The sequence below is a fragment of the Leptodactylus fuscus genome, chromosome 9 (genome assembly GCF_031893055.1).
Source record: "Leptodactylus fuscus isolate aLepFus1 chromosome 9, aLepFus1.hap2, whole genome shotgun sequence".
Lineage (NCBI taxonomy): Eukaryota > Metazoa > Chordata > Amphibia > Anura > Leptodactylidae > Leptodactylus > Leptodactylus fuscus.
The window spans coordinates 42,028,481-42,050,226 of NC_134273.1; the positions used below are offsets into that span (position 1 = coordinate 42,028,481).

The window sequence follows — 21,746 nt, forward strand, 5'->3', positions numbered from 1 at the left end:
ATGGTCTAGTTTTAATCTGTCCAAGTCTCATATAGTAATAATAAAATCTGCCCCATTAGATTTGCATTGTAGACTAACCTTATTGTCTTCGGATGCCTGTACAATGTACAGTCTGGCTGCAGCAGACATAAGCTTATAGAGGACTTTTTATTGCCAACCCATTGCATCCTTCGATAGCTGCTGCCCTAGTGATTCTGGCATTATGACAGTAGGAATTTTTTCTCCCACCCCCGCCATACCTGAGTAATAATTTCTTTAAGTTTCAGCATAATTATGTTCTCTGGTGTCATGTGGGCAGTTCTGAGATGGAGCTGAAACACAGGGACCACCCACCTGACAGCAGGGGGCATAATTGTCCTAGAAATATTATAAGATTGATTGCTAAGGAACGGTGGAGGGTAGAGATAAATTTCAACTGCAGAAAAGTCGGTGTAGCCTCATTTAATGACAGATGCAATTGTTTTAGCTGGTATAGGAGGTGAAAGGTCCACTTTATTGCCCCAGGACAACAATGCAAATACATATGGTACTATACTGTTCAATACTCAAGCACTCCAAGTTCTGCTGTGGTAGGAAAGCAGGTGACATAAAAGAAATCAACTCTACGTACTGAATTACATGATCAGAGGGCACTTTATTCCATCAGTAGGCACACCTGCAGGACAGTTTTTCATCTTTATTAACTTGTCTGGAGCACAAGCACATAGCAATACGGAATTCAGTAAAAATAAACTCTGCTTTTTCCTTTTGAAATGGCAGTGTCACAATGCAGCATGGGAAACCATAGCAGGGCTTCTCAAACAGTGTTTCTACTCAGGCCTCCCTAAGGCTTTGTTCACACTGGTGTCAGAGTTTCTGTAGGAGACTCTGTTACAATGTCCTTCTGAAAATTATGGGGATAACGTCTATCCTTAGGGAGAAACCACCTTCTCAGGTGTGTGGAGACTTATACAGCCATAGTTGCTCCACTGCAAGGGAACATGGGAAGAATATGCAAATCTGTCTCCCAAGATGTAAACAGGGAGACAGTGCCTCTGTTATGCTGCCCTCTATAGCAAGCACCCTGAACATCATGCCCGACTTCCCAGAAGTCTTCACTGCATAATGCGAGGTTATAACCTTCTGAAAATTGACAGAGGAAAAATTATGTGCCATCCAGGGTATCAGACACTTGAGCTGGCCCACCTTGTAATAAAATGCAATTTAGCAATATGACTCATCCAGCTGGGTAAAACTTCTTACACAGTCTTTTTGTGAAAGTTTTTTTGCTATAGAATTCATATGTTTCTGTGGACACTTTTTGTCTCCCTAAGGCCAGGGCCCCACTGGACGTAAACGCTGCGATTTGCCCGCAGCGGAGACGCTGCGGGAAAAATCGCTGCGTTTTACAGTGCAAGCAAAGGGGATGGGATTCATGTGAATCCCATGCCCACTTTGCGGAAGAAATCGCAGCGTGAACATGCTGCGATTTGCAAAGCCGTTGCGGCTTTGCAAATCGCATCATGTCAATCATATCTACGAAAGCGCTTTCCTGTCGACATAATGTTAAAAGAAAGTCCGCAGAGGAAAACTCTGTGAACTTTGTCTTAAAAGCGCTCCGGAAGGAACCGCAATGTGTTCACGCCGCGGTTCTTTCCACAGCACTTTAGTGCTGCGATTACGGCCTGTGGAGCCTTAGCCTAAAACCCCCTAAAAATGCATGGTTGCTGCATCAAAGACTAAGCATAAAACCAGCCTACAGGTTGTATGATCAGGAGCAGACAGCACAGATTATGTGGGGACTGTGATTTTTTATGGTTGTGGTCTTACCTGCTACGAACTGTATCCATAGTCATGTTAATGGTTATGTCTCAGGAGCCAGATATAGCAATCTGTTTGCAGAGTAGAATCCTCCTTAGCTCAGGCCCTCTTGGGTGACCATCCAATGCCCATGTAAATGCATCACTGCAGCTTAGAAACTTTGGCACAGTTTTGAAGACGTAATATATCTACCATATCCGGGTATTTGGTAAAAATAAAACGTTATTCTTGATAGTCCTCAATATAAGAATGATGTGGAGACAAGGTGGGATTTAGTAGTCTTTTCCTATTCGGTATTCCAGAGTTTTGCTTGTTTATTCCATACAATCCCGATTTGATAACGTTTCAGAGAAAGCCTTAGATATGAGATATGGCGTCCTATAACTGGCATCATAACCTAGGTAGCATTATAACAAGAAATACTGAGGCAATCTTGACGGTGTAAGAAGTTGAACTTTCACAGCAGCTGTTTCACCGCTGTAAATGGTGTTCTTTGTGCCTCCGTATCAAAGTATTGACACCGATGATCTCTGGTAATGTGAGAGGATGGCACATTAACCTGGCAGCACAGTCTCCTACCGCCCCCCGGTTGACAAACCACGTTCTCACTGTTGGGAAAAGAAAAAAGAAAAATAGCAACAGATAAAAGAAGTAGCACGCCAAATCCTTCTAAAACCATCTGTTGTAATGTGCACAGTGGAGAACGTGGGTTATTTTTATCTGTTTCTTCATCTTCCAGTTGCATAATAATTCTTGATAGACATTACTGCATATGGATTTGAAAAATGGAAAGGGGATCAGGAAGTTTAGCGTATCTATACCAGTCGGCCATAACATTAAAGCTACTCACATTGATTATGGTGACAACACATCACAATACTGTTTAGTGGATCTGTAGAACAGGTGCAAATAGATACCAACAGAACGGCATTCGTTTTGTATAGACTTCAGTCTTAAAAAGACATATGCTTTTAAATAGTCTCCATTTTTCTGCAAACAAAGACGGACAGCAGTAGATACTTCTTATGTACATTGAAGTCTATGTAACAGATGTCCTTGTGTTGTAATCCGTAAACAATGCTATTCACATCACCAGTGGTTTTACTGTTATACATAGACATCTTCACATTACATAGGTTGTGTAGAAGTTAATGGATATCCTTCTAATAATCCTACAATCATTTATTCTGCCATCGTAATATTTTATTTCGTCAAACTGTATATTCAGAAAGTCACAAAACTGATGCACCTTTAAAGCCAAGAAATACATTCTCTAGTATAATTTCTGGAAGATGTTTCCATCACATAAAGCCACCCAACCAAGGTCTTGCACCATGCTGTACATGTATGGTATAGCAGGGTGAGCCTTAACACATTATGCTGTACCTGCACAGTGTGTGTGATAGCACCAGCTCAGGAGCGGAGCACCCTGCTGCAGATAATGCTGATACTATTTGGGTCATGCCCCTTTTACAGTATGACTAAATGTTGGATGAACCTCGTGAGATTCGTCTCGCAAGTTTCGCCTGGTAATTTCGTTCGTACCGAACACAGCCAGACTGAACCTGCTATTATACCCTCAAATCTCTTCAGACCTCAGAGTATAATAAGTGGAGGCCTTGAGGAGGTGAAAAAAGATAATAAACAGTTTTACTGACTCTGATGCGACTCCCTGCTGCCTTCTGACTAACCTCAGGGACCCCAAGGCCTGTGATTGGACTTTAGTGTCATGAGGCATTGTGACACATAGACACAAGGGTTGCGACACCTCATGACCACTGATGCCCAATAACAAACTTTGTTTTCTGACATCAGTCAGACGCGCCAAAGACACGAGTGAGTCACTCCAGAGAGGTGAGTAACACAGTTTTTTTATGTTTGATCACCAGATGTGAACCTAGCTTTAGTGATTGGAGTGGCATTGAGACCCCAAGAGTCTGCGGTAAATTCTAGAACACTGCTCAAATTTTTTCGACTAGAAGTCATGGTCACAGCAACCTAGGGGTCTCAATGTGATTCCATTCACTAACATTGGTGAAGGAGCTGAAGGGCAACCTAGCGATCTTTGGTCATGAGATAAAAGTCATCCTGTGCCTAACTTGATTTATGATGAAGTTTGCAATTTATACAAAATTGGTGTAGGGGCTTAGTGACTCTTCCTCATGTGTGAAAACCACCACCAACAATGCCACAAAAAAACAGCCTAATTCTTCACGTGCAATACCTCTGTAATGTTTTCTGGATTCTATATACAGTCTCTTGTGTCTGCGCAGTTTGTGTTACCTATCAGTTAATATTCTAGTGTTGTGTTATTGTGTTTCTGATGTGTAATGTGCTATAATGCCTCAGCGTTACTCAGTAATTATACTGTGTGACTACATTAGATTTGTTGTTATGAGGAAGACCACTGAGCACTTTCCTTTATGATTAAACCTGATGGTAAACACTTTAAAATTGACACTTTCCATTATGATCTGACTTCCAACAACTCCCCAACTTCTTCAAGATGACACAAACTAAAATCTCCAGCTGATGCAGGTAGAGGGGTACCATCTGCTGGCAGCTTCCTTTCTGATGACAAATACACACTTGGGTCTATGACTGCAATGACACACGTCAAGTAAAGGAGGATTTTAGTATCAAGAGAAGGGAGGGGGCAGGCACATTGATCTGCAGCTTTTGCTGTAAGGTACTATTAAATTCATTTTTAGAAAATTGTTTATATTTTAACATTACAATGTGATTTAGGTGTAAATGCTGTGTATTTTATATTTGTATAACAATTCTTATCCATGTTTTAAAGAGCATACTCCATTTAAAGAGCTGGGCTACTATGGTCAGGTGATCTACAGTCCATGGTCATGTGATCTACAGTCCATGGTCATGTGATCAGTACACAGGTGCTGTTCGTTATAGTCACAGCACAATAATCAGACATCTTCCTGTTAATGAGCTGTGCATCTGTCTGTCCATCACATGACCATGGACTATAGATCACATGACCATGGTCAGAATTTTATCCACTATAAGTAACAGAATGAATGACAGCAAGCAGAGATCTAGAAAATCGTGAGGAATTGATACAGAAAGTATATTGGAAAATTGTATATTTTTATTTTACAAACAGTAACATTTGTCTCTTAATATTTGTCTGAAAGTGGCCAACTCCTTTAAGGAATCCTTACTTTCTCACATGCTTTGCAGTGTGGATTAAGCAGTCTAAAAAGTGAAGCTGGCAAAAAAATTATACACTAATAAGCCCAAAAAGGTGCAAAAATCTGTTTTGCATCCTCTTCAGACAGCATTATGGTGTGCAGGGTATGATAAATGTCCACTTACCCCTAGATTCACATGACCAAGTTTCATGCAGGGAGCTGGACTCCTAGCATCATTATTATCTATACTGGTAGGAGTCCCTGCCACTCAACTACATACATTATACCGATACATTATACCGATACGACACATTATACTGACTACATACATACATACCGATAGATAACTATGATAAGCATGATAGATAACTATACTTGGGTGAAACTCAGTTGTGTGAATCTAACCTTAAGTGTGTGCTTGCAGATAATCCTGGTGCATCATCACTTTCATAAAAAAATGATGTGACTGCAGCATGTGACAGTGTAAATGTAGACCCTGCAGTCACGAGATACGCCACAGTGAGGCACACTGTGTACTTTAGACACTCTCCTCATTTTTAAGCCATTCTTTGCACCAGAAAACTTGCACACATCAGTAATAAAGCACGGTTTACAGGAATCTATGACATGCAAATGTTTTTTATTCTTGTGAAATAAAAGGCCATGAAGTGAATAAGGAGATGGCCAGGAACTGAAGGGCATTCAAGAGTTAAACAATTCAAACTTTGGAGGGACAATCTCTCAACTGTAGTTGGGGCGGGATTTTGGGAGGGGTAAGTAACCCAGAGGCGGGAATATCACATTACCTTATGCAGTCTGACAGCAGGAACAGGCAGCATGGCGGACAATTTGCTTAGTCTAATCCATGTGCTGGATTGCACAGGAGGGTCAGGAGTGGTTTCAGGACTTGTTGAGGAAGGAGGAAGACACCCCTGTAACTGCTACGCCTCTCCCTGCTTTTGCTTTACAGCACACAAGAGAAGAAGGTAGGCCATAGCACTTCAACCATCTTCCCACGCGCCTCAGCCTCAGTTATTTGCCCCACCAGCGCCTAGTATCCCAAGGAGAACGGCATAGGACAGCTATCTAGCAACAGCTAATGGGTCAGCAATAATCTCTCGCAGTCACGACTGATCTCATGAGACCATGGCCACTTCAGGAACCAGGGAATAGAAAACACACCGCCATGACAGTTAAGACTTCTATAAGTCTTTTAATAAACAAGAAATCGAGATGGAAATGCCGTGAATGCTCAGTCAGCTCTACCATCGGGCTTTGGGCAGAGCCGACTGCACATGTCTGTTCGGCCATTTTACTGTGGCCGCTTACAGGAACAGTATGCTCGTGTAAGCGGCCACAGTAAAATTGCCGAATAGACATGCGCAGTCGGCTCTGCCCAAAGCCCGATGGCAGAGCCAACTGAGCATGTGCGGGATTTCCATCCTGAAGCAGGCTCTGACCGGCAATGACAACACGGAGGACGTGGTGGAGAGACAAGGCTGAAGAAGATTGTCCTCTGTGCTGTCTGGAGACTCATTTACATACTGGGAAATAACAGAATATCAACGGAACGTCGGCGCGGACCAGAATTATAAAGGTAGGGAATGAATAGCCTTTCTTAAAGGGGCTCTATCATTGGCAAAAGTAATTTTTAACTAACCACATGCTTGCATAACCTTTACAAATGCTATTCCACTAGTACCTTTTGTATGTAAATTGCCTCAATAGTGTTTGAATAAGTCCATTTTCATTCATATGCTAATTAGACTCCACCGTGCACCGGAAGTTGTCACCAGCTCTCCTCTCTATGCTGTGTGCTATGTATGAGAGCAGGGAGGAAGAGTCAGCAGCAGCCTATGCTGTATATACAGAAGAGACTTCCATGTGCCCAGAGAAGGCTCATTAGCACATGAATAAAAACAGACTTATTCAAACACTACTGAGGCAATTTACATACAAAAGGTAGGTGTGGAATAGTCTTTCTAAAGGCTATGCAAGGATGAGATTACTTAAAAATGACTATTTCCAATGATAGAGCCCCTTTAAGGCTATTCCGAAGTGATATTACCTCAAAAAGTGATTCTAATGATAGAATCCCTTTAAGGAAGTGAGCACGACAATGGGCGCAGATTGTTAAATGTATGATCTTCTTCAGGGAGGCACACCTAGCACCAAGTAATAGGTAGAATAGCACACACCTCGGGATGACCTGTAAGAATGATAGATGTTCAGTCTCTGAAAAGTTCTCTCCAAGGACTATCTAGCTGCTTTATAGATAACTAGAAGAGGAACAGCCTTAACAACAACACAAGAAGATGTAGTACTGGTTATGGAGTGTGCGCAAATGGTTGTAGCGATCATACCTGTTTCCTTCATTGCAAGGAGGATCTATCACTTATATTATTTGCAAAGGCCATTTGGAATGGAGGTTTCAATGTGATAAATAAGTTCAATATGTCTTGTCTGTGACTAGATAAGTCAAACTACTTTAAACATTAACAAGACACAGAGAAAGGTCACAAAGTTCCCCCACCTGGTCTAATTCTACAGGTGTTTCTTTAATGTGGCCTTTTTTTTTTTTTTGTTATGTCTTTCAATACAATATAAAAACCCCAGGAGTTCTAGACAGCCCAGGTTCATGCACAGTTTCAGATACAAAAATAGCTTTGTCTACTACTAGTCCTGGTTTTATGACCCTACTACTAGTCCTCGTTTTATGACCCGGTCTTCGTTATCTCAGTCTGTTAGGTTCAGGTGTGGAGTGTCTGAACGCTATTCTGCATGTGAATTGTCTGATGTGTGGCAGGGGAATGTTCACACTGGACATGCAGTCTCTGCGGTTGCACTCTTGCATGGATCGTGCAATGAGCTGCACCGCTGATCGTTGCTTTAGTGTGTCTTAACCTCTGAAGGGGTTAAGTTTCTCAGCTGTAATAGGACTCTATTCAGGTTGTGGCGGTTCAGAGTTCTGATATCCAATTGGCCTTCTGAATACTCCTGCTTCTGGCTATTTAAACTCCGCTTTGCATGCTGTCAGTTGCCGGTCTTAAACTTCAGTTTCCTGTGTTCCAGAAATGGTCTGTCTGCCTGAAACTGCTTATTCATCTGTGTCTGAGTCCTGGCCCATTCAGCTTTCCTTGCTGCCTATTCATACCATCTGGATAATCGATAGGTTTTTTTGTGTGTGATACTAAGTTCTGTTTTTCCTATCCCTTTGCTTTGTGTCAGTTTTCTGTGTTTCATATTTATTTTCTTCTCTATACTTTGTGTTCCCTCATATTCACCATGTCCAGTCGGACCTCTGTGGGGGGCTTTTTCTGAATCTTGCCTCTTCTTCATAAATGTGAAACTAGTCAGGATTTCTGTTTCACTTGTAGGTGAGTTATCTCTCCGGCTGTGTTCGCGCCCACTCAGGTCAATTAGTCGTGCCCACAGCTACTTCTAGTGTGCAAGGCAGGGTGTAGGAGTATCACACATGAGATATTCCAAACGGCTCTTGCTTTTGTTTTTTATTTTGTGTTTTCCTTTACACTTGACTGAGAAGTTAACCGTCAGGGGCCAGTCCATGGTCAGAGGTCCCCAGACCATAACACCTGGCCTTGAAAGAATAATCCAAACATTAGTGAAAGGACAACAGCTAACCTCATCTGCTATCCACTTTGATCATACCAGATAGGAAAGCAGGTCTAGTGAACCCTGGAAGAAATCTACTGTCCACCCTAGGGAAACCTTTTCGCCTGTTACCAGCCTCTGTAAGCCCAGGTGCCACCTTTATCCTCTCAAAATTTCAAGAGAATTTGATGCAGCAGTGAAGGAGGTGGGAATGCATGCAGGCTCATTCTGCTTGATAAGTGGATGATCTGTCCTTTCCATGGAACTTGACATCTGAACACTCTTCTGAAAAAAGAGAAGCAGTGCCAAATAGTGCAATTCTGTTAGATATAAATGAAATGAGAGAAATAGAAAGGTTCTCACCTTTCATAGTTGCGAAAAGTTCTGTAAAAGCATGTAGAGTACTCCTTTGAAGAACAGGACTTCGAGTAGCAGCTGGACGCCTCTATCGGTATGTGATGAAGAAATCGCACGTCTTTGGAATCCAAATATATGGAGGAAACTCCAGGAAGAAAAATGTGGGTCAACACGCTGGGCCCGATAGATATTTTTATTGGCATCCATACAATGTGTTCTAGGCACAATCAGGATCTTTCTCAAGTGTAGATATGAGAAAGGGCTTGATTTTACCTGAAATACGTTGTGTGTACGCCAATAAAAATATCTATCTGGATCAGTGTTGTTGAGCCTCATTTTTTTTCCTGGAGTTTCCTCCACATATTTGAAGTCACTGGGATTTGTGCAGGTAACCCTTGATGTGAAAGAGTGACTTGTGTACCCTATATGTGCCCTTGACCTTTCTGCTAAATTGTGGACCAAGCAAATTATTAGTTTCTAAATTTACTTTTCTAAATTTATCGGATTTTGAGATGATATCCACATTCTCTACCAAGGTAAGGCTGGTCTTACACGGCCATAATGATTTTATGGTCCACAAGTTGCTGATCAGCAACATAGACACCGCAGATGCCTGTAAACTGCCGCACTCGCCCATAGAGTTCTATGAGCGAGTCCTCGCAGTGCCACAATTCATATCCATTACGGACATGTTCTATAAATTGCGGACCACGGTTGTGGCCCAGCCACACCACGGATAAAATATACGGCGGTGTAAGAGGCCGCATTGAATATAATGTGTCCGCAAATGGTCCGCAATTGAAAACCCTCAATTGCGGACCATTTGCGGACTTACATTACGGCCGTGTAAGACCAGCCTTAGTTGACAAGCTCTTTAGATGTTTTTGATTTAAACAAAACTAGCTTAGATGAGAATAGTGCTTTCACACCCTGATATGAATGCGCCTGTCCTTCCTGCTTCACTTTGGTCAGCATGAGCAATATTGCATCAACAATGTCAGATATTTTAAATTGGATGTTTTTCAGGGCCTGGTCTGTGATATTGTAAGGAAGTGAAGACACGCACATTGAACACCTGGGTTGTTGTACAGTAAAGGGTTAAATTCTTTCTTCTTTTTTTTTTTTTTTTTTTAAATGTAAATTGTGAGCCCCACATAGAGCTCACAACATACAGTTTTTACATTTTTTTTCCCCTATCAGTATGTCTTTTTTGGAATATGGGATGGAAATCCATGCAAATATAAGGAGAAAATACAAACTCCTTGCAGATGGTTTTTTGCCCTTGGCGGGATTTGAACACCAAGACGCCAGCGCTACAAGGCTGCAGTGCTAACCACTGAGCCACCGTGTGGCCCCAGTAAAGGGTTAAATTCTTGTCCCGACTGCACCTATTAATGTACCAAGAGCGAAGTGTTCACCAGGTTAGTGCAGTTTTGTTTTTTTGTTTTTTTTTTTTTAAACAGTAATGTTTATTGAACATTTTTTTTCAAGTTAACAACAAAGGGAAAACAAAACAAAGCAATAGACAGGTGGAATTATTGCAATAAAGAGTCCTCAAGTAAGAGTGCTTAGCAAATTAGACAACAAAACAAAGGAGACAAACAGATGGAAGTAGGAAGCAGGGGGACATCAAGTAAGGAAGGATGGGGAGGAAATTCAGAGATTCTGCAGGGTGCAGTTGGTGTCTCACAGGGACCATGCCGAATCAAAAACAGGGACTGTATTGTTCATGGAGGCTGTCAGTTACTCCAAATTGCAGACATCCTTGACTCGGGTTAGGAAGTCATTGTCAGTACGAGGGGATGACAGACTTCCAGTGTGATGCAATGAGGGTTTTGGCTACTGCACATGAATATAAAAGCAACCTAGCGTCTTCTTACCCATCATTCTTGGGGACAAGTTAAGTAGATAAGTAAGAGGGTCAATAGGGACTCCCTGTACAAAGAGATTATCTGTAATGCCTATAACTCCCCTTCAAAAAAATTATATCAAGGGACAGTCCCAAAAGGTATGAGAGAACATTCCCACAGCAGAGTGACATCTGAAACACACCGAGGGGATCGTGGGATTCAGAGAATGTAGGAGAGCAGGGGTATGCTACCAATGGCTTGTATTATGTTTCCTTAAACTTCACACAGGTAAGCAAATAATCTGCCATTGAGCATAAGAAATTGGGTGGCCTAATGTCTCCTATCTACAGTAGTTATGAACCTGTGGACTGGGGGAGTAGTCCCCTCTGGGGAGGATAAGAATGAGCATAAAATGGACAATTTGACCGTAATGGAATCACTCAGTCCAAGGGACGGCTTATGCTGCAGTAAAATAATAAAAGGGCCTGAGTTCCAAAGTCAAGGGATCAACCATGTCAGCCAGCTGGAACAAGTCAGCTCTGGATGAAGGACAGACAATGGAAGAGGACAGTCCTTCTAGGAGAGTGGGGTAAATTCCATGGAGATTCTGCAAAGCGAGGGAAAACTGCCTATTACAAGTGGTCCAGATCGCATTTGTAAAACAAATTGGTCCTAAAGTGAGGAGCAGTGGAGGAGAGGGGAGACCGGACCCACAAGTGAGCATTGGGGAGCATGGGAGCAAGGCACACCTTCCGAACTTGGCATAATACAGTTTACTGAATCTTAATGTTATTTCACTTGCCATGATGTGCTTGCACTTTGTTGGCTGACATATTTTATACATACTTATTTTTCTTTTATTTTTATAATATATTTGCAGTTCATTGTATGGTCACTGTTATGGTACTTTTGGGAACTACGTTGTGCCTCTGAGTTGTCCTGTGGGAGAAGTTGTGAGGGTGCATCCTGTGTGACACAGGGAGTTTGTCTTTTGTTACTGTCCCCTAGAGGCCTGCCCAAGTTACACTTCAAAATCCCATTGTGAGAGTTGTCCTTGTGAAGACCTGCTGTACCATAACATCTGCAATAAAGGGGAGTCCGCAGTGTGATGTGTCCTGTGACCAATCTTTGCAGGTGGAGATCTAGGTGACTTACAGGGGGCAATGTGTCTGGGTGGCAGCTCCATGAGACTTGACACATGAGTGCCATATAGCCACCCCACTCCAGCGCCAGTGGCCACACACTATTGCCCAGGGTACAATATTATTCTGGACAACCACCCTGCTAACAGTCAATAATGCATGGTGTATATCTAAAGCAACAAGCACATGGATATCAGGAATGCCAATGAAATTACTCAGCACAAGCTCATTCTCCTTTAGAGTGCAAGTCAAGCTCGAAGTGAAAATTACTGATTTTTGTGAATATAACCTGGGGGTGTTCCATCCACCAGCTGACCCTCTACATCAGTCAAGCGGAGGAGTAAGTGACTATTTCCAAATCCTAGCATACTTCCTGGGAAATGTCATTGAAACCAGGGGCAAAGACACTAGAAGAGGCAAGCATCCTATATATTTCCTAGTGTCTGTGGGTGTTGGTGTATGACTGAAAGTAACCAACTGGTTAACATTAGACACACATCTACTTTTTTATAGGAGAGGTATCCTCCACCTAAGAGGAAGCGCTGGGAGAGAAGAAATGTAAAAATGTCTGCCGCTATATGTGGGGAAACCCAGTGGCGTAACTAGGAATGGCGGGGCCCCCTGGCTCACTGATAGGAAACAGAGGGTACTTGTTAATGCTAAATATTCAGATTGGGCCACAGTCACCAGTGGGGGCACCAAGGGTTAGTATTAGGTCCTCTCTTGTTTAATATCTTTATTAATGACCTGGTAGAGGGTGTACATATTTGCAGATGATACTAATGTTTGTAGGGTAATTAATAATGAGGAGGATAGTAGAATATTACAAGGGGATCTAAGAAAACTGGAAGCATGGGCGGAGACTTGGCAAATGAAGTTTAACCGGTTAAGGACCAGGCCCAGAAGTACATTAAGGACCGGGCCTCTTTTTTCAAAACTGACATGTGTCACTTTAAATGGCAATAACTTTGAGACGCTTTAACTTACACAAGTGATTTTGAAATTGTTTTTTCGTAACACATTATACTTCATGTTAGTGGTAAACACTAATCAATATTTTTGTATTTATTTATAAAAAAACTAGCAAATTTGATGGAAATTTGGAAAAAATTGCAATTTTCAAAATGTGAAATTCTCTGCTTTTCAGGCAGATAGTCATACCATCCAAATACATGAATAAATATTATCTCCCATATCTCTGCTTTATATCGGCATCATCTTTTGATCGTCTTTTAATTTATTTTGGACGTTACAAGGCTTACAAGTGTAACAGCGATTTTCCAGATTTACAAGAAAATTCCTCAAACTAATTTTTTAGGGAACACTTCAGTTCTGAAAGGAATTATAAAGGCCTATATAATTGAAACCCCCATAAATCACCCCATTTTCAAAACTACACCCCTCAAATTATTCAAAACAGCATTTGGGATGTTTGTTAACCCTTTAAGCATTTCATAAGAATAAAAATAAGATGGAGGTCAAATTTAGACATTTCATTTTTTTTCACTAATACATTCATTTAGACCTAAAATTAACACATTCACAAAGGGTTAAAGGAGAAAATGCATCTCACATTTTGTTATGCAATTTCTCCCGTGCACAGAAATACCCCACATGTGGGTGTAAACTGATTTTTGGGCACACGGCAGTGCACGAAAGGGAAGGAGTGACACTGGGTGTTTGAACAGCATATTTTGCTGGAATAATTTTCAGGCACCATGTCACATTTGCAGAGCCCTTAGCGTACCAAAACAATGGAAACCCCCCAAAAGTGACCCCATTTTAGAATCTACACCCCTCACGGAATTCATCAAGGGGTATAGTGAGCATTTAGACCGTACAGTTGTTTCACAGATTTTACTAACATTGGAATGTGTAAAAGAAAAATTACTAAAATGTCACTTTATCCCCAAAGTTTTCATTTTCACAAGGGGTTAAAGGAGTAAAAGCCTCCCAAAGTTTGTTAAACAATTTATCCTGAACACGGCAATACCCCATATGTGGCCATATTCTGCTGTATGGGAACATGGCGGGGCTCAGAATGGAAGGAGCGCTATTTTGCTTTTGGATGGCAGATTTTGCTGGAATAATTTTTAGGTGCCATGTCGCATTTGCAGAGCCCCTAGAGAACCAATACAGTGGAAACCCCCTAAAAGTGACCCCATTTTGGAAACTACACCCCCCACAAAACATATCAAAGGGTAGAGTGAGCATTTTGACCCTACAGCTGTTTCACAGATTTTATTAACATTGGGACATGAAAATGAAAATTTACTTTTTTTCCAACAAACTGTCAATTTAGCCCCAAATTTTTCATTTTCACAAGAGGATAAAGGAAAAAAAGCTCCCTAAAGTTCGTTACACAATTTCTCCTGAACACAGAAATGCCCCATATGTGGTCATAATCTACTGTATGGGAACATGGCGGGGCTCAGAATGGAAAGAGCGCTATTTGGCTTTTGAAGGGCAGATTTTGCTGGAATATTTTTCAGGTGCCATGTCGCATTTGCAGAGCCCCTAGTGTACCAATAAAGTGGAAACCCCCTAAAATTGACCCCATTTTGGAAACTACACCCCTCATAGAATTTATCTAGGGGTTTGGTGAGCATTTTGGCCTCACAGCTGATTCACAGATTTTATTAACAATTGGACATAAAAATGAAAAATTACTTTTTTTTTTCCAATAATCGTCCATTTAGCGCCATATTTTTAATTTTGCAAGTAGCTGAAGAATTAAAAGCCCCCCAGAGTTTGTTACACAATTTCTTCTTAACACGGCAATACCCCATATGTGGCCATAATCTGCTGTATGGGTATACGGTGGGGCTCAGAATGGAAAGAGCGCTATTTGGCTTTTAGAAAGCAGATGTGGCTGGAATAGTTCTCAGGTGTCATGTCGCATTAGCTGAGCCCCTAAAGTATCAATACAATGGAAACCCCCCATTGTGACCCCATTTTAGAAACTACACAGGTGACAGTAAACTGGAATTCACCAAGAAGTGACCCCATTTTGTAGGGACACTTTTAGGGCCTCTGCAAATGTGACGTGGTGTCCAAAAACAAAGAATATAAATCTGCACTCCAAAAGCACATATCGCTCCTTCACATCTGCGCCCTGCTGGGTACCCAAATAGCGGTGTATGCCCACATGTATGACACTGGTGTACCCCGGATAACGGACTTAATGCCATATGTGGGTATAAATGGCTGTTTGGGCACAGCCGGGCACAGAAGGGAAGGAGCGCTATTTTGGTTTTTGGAGCACAGTTTGGTTTTAGGACACCATGCCACTTTTGCAAAGCCCCTGAATTGTCAATGAAGTGGAATCCGCAGACATGTCACCCCATTTTGGACACTAGCCCACTCATGGGATTTATCAAGTGGTGTAGCGAGCACTTTTCACCCTTGAGTGTTGCATTTATTTAGTTTCCAGAAATGAAATCACAGCTGATAATGAGAAGTTAAAAATGAAAAATTTCCAGAGATTCGCCATTTTAGTGCCCGATATGTTGTGCCCAACTTATGTCAGCAGAGACACTCCATAAACTGTTAAGCGGGTATCCCGGGCACAACAGCTTTTAGAGCGTTCATCTCTGATACAAGGCGGGCACAACATATTACGCACCGAAATGACGTATTCCTGGAAAAATTGTCATTTTCACCTCTCACAATCAGCTTCGTATTCATTTATGGATAATAAGTTATAGCAACACTTGGGGGTTAAAAATGCTCTCTGTACCCCTGGAGAAATCCTTCAGGGGTGTAGTTTCCAAAATAAGGTCACATATCAGGGGATTCCACTTTACTGGCGTTTCAGATCTACAAAAGTGTCATGGCATCCAAAAACCAAACCGTCTGTGCTCCAAAAACCCAATAACCCTTCTTCCCTTTTGCGTCCAGCTGTGCCCTAATATCAGTTTATACCCACATATGACATTACGTCCGATATAACGGGTACACCAGTGTCATACATGTGTCATAAACTGCAGTTTGGGCGCACAGCAGGGCGCAGAAGGGAAGGAGCGCGATGCGGCTTTTTGAGTACAGATTTTGATGTTTGGTATCTGGACGCCATGTCATGTTTGTAGAGCCTGTAAGGTACCAGAAAAGTGGATTCCCCAAAGGAGTGACCCCATTTTGAAAACTGCACCCCTCAAAGAATGTATCAGGGGGTGTAGTGAGGATTAGTATGCCAGATGTGACTGCACAGCGGATGGCGAAGAGGGAACATATAAGCGGTGCGGAGGACATTGCAGACACCAAATTCCCTACTATGTCCCAGTAGCTCCTATGATTGGGGGAGTCACTCTGGGGGTCACTTTGGGGGTCACTTCTGGTGTTTTTTCGCTCATAAGCTGTAAATCTGGGGTGTCCCCTGATATCCGCTCACACAGCTTATATATTCCCTACCTGCCGCAGCCAGTTGTGTTCTAATAATTTGGCGATTTTTGGGGGGTTTTGCCTTGACATTGCTAGATGCTATATTTTCTTTATTTTTCTGGTGACGCGGCCATATAAGGGCTTGTTGTTTGCAGGATGAGATGCATTTTGTAATGGCACCATCTTTGGGTGCCTACAACTTACTGATTACATTTTATTAACTCTTTCTTGCTGGATTAAAAAAAAAAAAATCAATCCTGCATTGAGTTTTACATTTTAAATTTTTCGCCATGCAGCGTACAGCATAAGTAACATGTGTCCTTTATTCTGCGGGTCGGTACGGTTACGGCGATACCTCATTTATGTTATTTTTTTATGCAATACTAAGTCTGCAGAACAAAAACACATATGGGGACATAAATCAATGTTTTTTGCATCGCCATCTTCTGAGAGACGTAACATTTTTATTTTTCGGTTGACAGTGTTGGTTGAGGGCTTATTTTTTGCGGGAAAATGTGCGCTTTTTATTGGCACTGTTGTGGGGTGAATATGACTTTTTGATCACTTTTTATAGCATATTTTGTAGGATGAGATGGCAAAAAATCATTATTTCCGGCGAGTTTTTTCCGTTTTTTTTTTCCGACGTTCACCGTGTACATTAAATATTATTTCAGTTTTATTGTACAGGTTGTTACGGACGCGGCGATACCAAATATGCATTGCTTTTTTTAATTTTTAGTGCTTTTTTTTATATAATTCATTTTGTATAGAAAAAAGGGATTTTTGGACTTTAGAACGTTATTACTTTTTTCATACACTTTATTTATTTTTTTTTAACTTTTTTTTTTACTTTTTCATGTGTCCCTTTAGGACACTTGAATCAGTTGATGCTTTGATGAAAGCATCAGCTGATTCAGCACAGTAGCAGACAGGACACGAGCAGGACATGAGCCTGCTCGTGTCCTGTAAGCTGCAGAGGAAGTGAGACACATCGCTCACTTCCTCCACCGCCTGGCAGGATCACCAGGTATGTGGGGCTCCGGTAGTCTGGGGTCACTGGCCAGACCCCAGACTACCTTCTACTGACATCGGCACCCCCCGATCTCGCCGCGGGGGGTGCCGATCGGGTTAAACTGTCGGCGGATCCCTTTCGATCGCGCCGTGATGTTTGACGGCGCGATCGAAAGGGTTAACACGTCCAGTCGGACTCAGTTCCGACTGGACGTTATGGAGGAAGGGGTTAGGTGTTAGTAACACCTAACCCCTGTCCCCCCCGCACCCCTCCCCCCGCCAGAAAGGTACCTAAAGGCCGGACGTATTTCGGCAATAGTCCGGTCTTTAGGTACCAGCACATGAGGCTGTAAATTTACGTACGGCGGTCCTCATGTGGTTAATGTTGACAAATGTAAGGTAATGCACTTTGGGCGACGTAATAAAATGTATGACTATATACTAAATAGTAAATTACTGGGTAAGGCTGCCAATGAAAAAGATTTTGGTGGACAGCAAGCTTACCTTTAATGACCAGTGCCAGGCAGCTGCTGCCAAGGCAAATAAAGTTATGGGATGCATCAAAAGAGGTCTAGATTCTCATGAGAAGAACATAGTTATGCCTTTATACAAATCACTGGTACGGCCACACGTAGAATATTGTGCACAATTTTGGGCCCCGATATACAAGAAAGACATAAGTGAACTTGAAAAAGTGCAAAGACGGGCAACCGAAATGATTAGTGGAATGGGTGGACTGGAGTACAACGATAGATTAACAAACTTGGGGTTATTCAGCTTAAAGAAAAGACATCTACGGGGAGATCTAATAACAATGTACAAATACATGAAGGGACAACACAAAGAACTTTCTAAGGATATTTTTATTCCTAGGCCAGTGACAGTGACAAGAGGACACCCTCTACGTCTGGAGGAGAGAAGGTTTCACCAGAAACATAGAAGGGGATCCTTCACAGTAAGATCAGTGAGGCTCTGGAACTCTCTGCTCCAGGAAGTGGTGATGGCGGATTCATTAAACATGGTCAAAGAGGGCTTGGATGCCTTTCTTGAAGAGAAAAGTATACAGGTTATGGACTCTAGATTTTAAGGACTCGTTGATCCAGGGTTTTTATACTGACTGCCAGATTTGGAGTTGGGAAGGAATTTTTTTCCCCTGAAATAGGGTAATTGGCATGAGCCTCATGGGGTTTTCTGCCTTCCCCTGGATCAACACTGTAGGGGATTGTAGGGTTATAGGTTGGACTAATGTCTTTATCCAACCTCATCAACTATGTAACTATGTAACTATGCCAGCACAGTACCATAGTACCATGCCAGTACAGTACAATATCTATAGAGCAATCTCTAATTGATGGCAGAAAAGAACACCAATGCATTTGGGAGGGGTCTATAGCGTGTAGTGCAGTGGTGCCCAATACGTCGATCCTGATCTACCGGTCGATCGCAAAGGAAGTATGGGTCGATCACGTGACATTTTTAATTTTTTAAAACTTTTTTTTGTTTGAACCAGCGCAGGAGAGCTGCCGCTCTCCTTGCACTGGTTCAGACGTCTACGCTTCAGCGTAGGTGGCGTCATCACGCCGCCTAACCTGATACGCAGATGTCTGCCAGGAGAAAAGAATGCGGTGGCGGCAGTGGGAGCAGCAGCAGCATCGAGGTCGGTAAGTATGAGAACTTTATGTTTGTTTTATAATGGGCCGCTACCTGCTGGATTATTCCCAGCAGGTAGCGGCCTATTTACCAACCTCCCCGGACCTGTTCACTGCCGCCCCCTCTTCCCCTTGTACTATAGGCCGCGGCGGGCGGTAGTGAATAGGCCCGGGCCAGGCTGCGATCCCACTACTGCTATTATTATATTTGGGGGTCTTTTCAGACCCCCGAGTATAATAATCGGAGCCCCAGGGGAGGTGAGAGAACATAATATACAATGTTACTTACCTCTCCGGGGTTCGATGTCAATCTGACAATGCTGCGGCCCAGGCCCCGCCCACAAGTCCAACCCACAAGAAGCGGGTAGTAGATCTTTTGACTGGGTCATTTTATAAGTAGCTCGCATGCAGAAAAAGTTTGAGCACCCCTGGTGTAGTGGGACATTGTAGTGGGGTTTAACAGAAGGGAGTTGTCTGGGTTAGGTCGACCAGGCTCACCACATCTATTCCCCCGTCCTACACTCCACGGTACTGTGAAAGTATGAACCCCTTCAGTCTGCCATTGTTGTGACTGTGTATTGTGTATCACTAGAACAGATCCGACTGTGGTAATTCTATATAGTTTAGACTAACCCTGGATTCTCTGATATCTGATTCTGGACTCCACTAGGGGAAATATAATACATATACCCATCAGATTCTGGGATTATTTTATCCTATGTTAGTTTATTTTTAAGAAGGATTTGCACTGATTTTTAATGGTCAATTAAAAGTTATGTTTTATCTACATTATATTAGTAGTTCCATGGGACACTCTAGAGTGTAAAATACCTTTTAGGACACAACTAAACAATGCCCCCTTGTCTAGATACTTTTGAAAGGTGTCTAGAAATGAGCAAGTATCTGTTCATTTTGGCAGAAATCTATGATAAATTTGTCGAAACTGCTTCAAAAAAGTCTAGGCCTAAGGGTGAGTTCACATGTGACAGAAATATCTGTGTATGTTCTATTATGCCTGCCCTAATATGCGTCTTTTTATTGCGATTATGGCATTTCTGCGGCTTTGTACTAATATCTACACTTGCGTTATTGTTGTTACATCTTCTGTAATTCTTAGATGGTTCTTAAAGGAGCAAGTGGGCAGTATTATAATCTAGTCAGAAATGTGGCGCTTATATTACACAGGACCTGGCCCGGCTCTCTCTACCTTTTATCTCCTGAGACGAATGACGTAAAAATGTGTCGAGTATCCAAAATAATATCAAAGTAAAGGTTTGTTTCGCCAACGCAGGCTCAGAGCAAGCTGTCTTCAACGTATGTTCCCCCCAGCAAAACCAGGAGGAAAGTGAGGGGAGGAGAACAAATTTAACTGTTTTCCCACTGGTGGGAGCTGCCTGGCAATGTATATGTAGCTCTTGGCAGGGGCTAAAGCTATCATATAAGACACAGAACACCAGGATCACCATTTCACATATAGTTTGTTTTGTCTGTAAAACTCCATTTATGCTTCCATTGAATCCCTAACCTTCTAGCAATTTTATCCAGCATTCAATAAAACTATGAATCCAGCTAAAATGCCTACCCAGGAATGGAGATTCAAGATGAAACACTTTTCTTCATTTAAGACAATATCTGAGCAACGTCATATTTGATCCAACCTGCGTTTTTACACGTATGGAACAATTTACAAAGTTATTGTAAGCCCTAGGCCCTGGATAACTGGAATCTACACAACCAGTTACCAGCATTCTAGAAGGACATTCTGTAGTCCTAGAGCTTCATGGACAAGTACATGACATATTGACATATTTTATTATGCTTTGACAGGTTTATGATATATATATATATATATATATATATATATATATATATATATATATATAGTATATATAGATATGCCCTTTCATTAGTAGATAATGAGATAATGCCCTTATACCAGGGGCATCACTACAGGGGGCAACTGAAGCAGGTTTTCTAGCCAGATTTGTGGGGAGGCAGCTCTGCTCGGGCCCATGGCCACTTAAAGATTTACTGTAATGCACATTATCACATTTTTTCCCTGCAATTTACTTTGTGCAGTGATCATTGCCAGAAATGTGTGCAGGACCTACAGATAGACCTACCCATATAACGCCATATGACCATATGGAGGTCCTGGCACTATTAAGGCCCCTTCACACGGAGTTTACGTTCTGTGTATTCTGTATACGCTCGGTGTATTCTGTACATTTTACACATGTAAAAATACACATGTAAAATGTAGTTAGCCATTGAGTTCAATGGCATGTTCGTATAACGCGCGTTTTTTTGCTATGGGGTCCATGCACTTTAACTGCACAGTGCTTTCAGTTGCGCTGATAATCTGTTTGGGAGGGTCCTCCTGCGGACTCCTTCCGGATGGAAGGCAAGCGCTAATGTGAACCGGCCTTACTCGTCCTGCAGAACCAGCATTAATTGGCCGAATGCTATACACTGTATAGCATTCGGCAAATCAACGCTGGGTCTGCAGCAGGCTCGTCCTTGCTAGTCGGGAGAGCTGGCAGCTTGCGGTTATGCGGGAGCTGACTTTTTCTCATAGGAATGCATTGACCAGTGTTGATTGGCCGAATGCTTTACAGTGTACCGCATTTGGCCAATCAACGCTGGTTCTGCCGGAGGCTCGCCTGTGAGGAGGCGGAGTCTAAGATCGGAGCACAACAGTCTCCATTGCGGTCCGATCTTAGACTCCGCCTCCTCACAGACGAGCCTCCGGCAGAACCACTGTACACTGTATAGCATTCGGCCAATCAA

The 21,746-nt window shown here is 42.3% G+C and overlaps 1 protein-coding gene across 2 annotated transcripts in view; it reads right to left on the reverse strand.

Moving 5' to 3' along the window:
- KCNJ4 (potassium inwardly rectifying channel subfamily J member 4) overlaps positions 1 to 21,746 on the reverse strand; it is a 122,565-nt gene that overhangs the window by 25,667 nt on the left and 75,152 nt on the right. Inside the window, exon 2 of one of the 2 annotated variants that reach the window (XM_075286854.1) lies at positions 1,810 to 2,408. The exons of the other annotated variant lie outside the window; for it this stretch is intronic. Within the exon in view, the coding sequence (XP_075142955.1) occupies positions 1,810 to 1,835 (26 nt within the window). The 5' untranslated portion in view covers positions 1,836 to 2,408. The remainder of the gene's footprint in view (positions 1 to 1,809; positions 2,409 to 21,746) is intronic. 2 annotated transcript variants of the gene reach the window in all.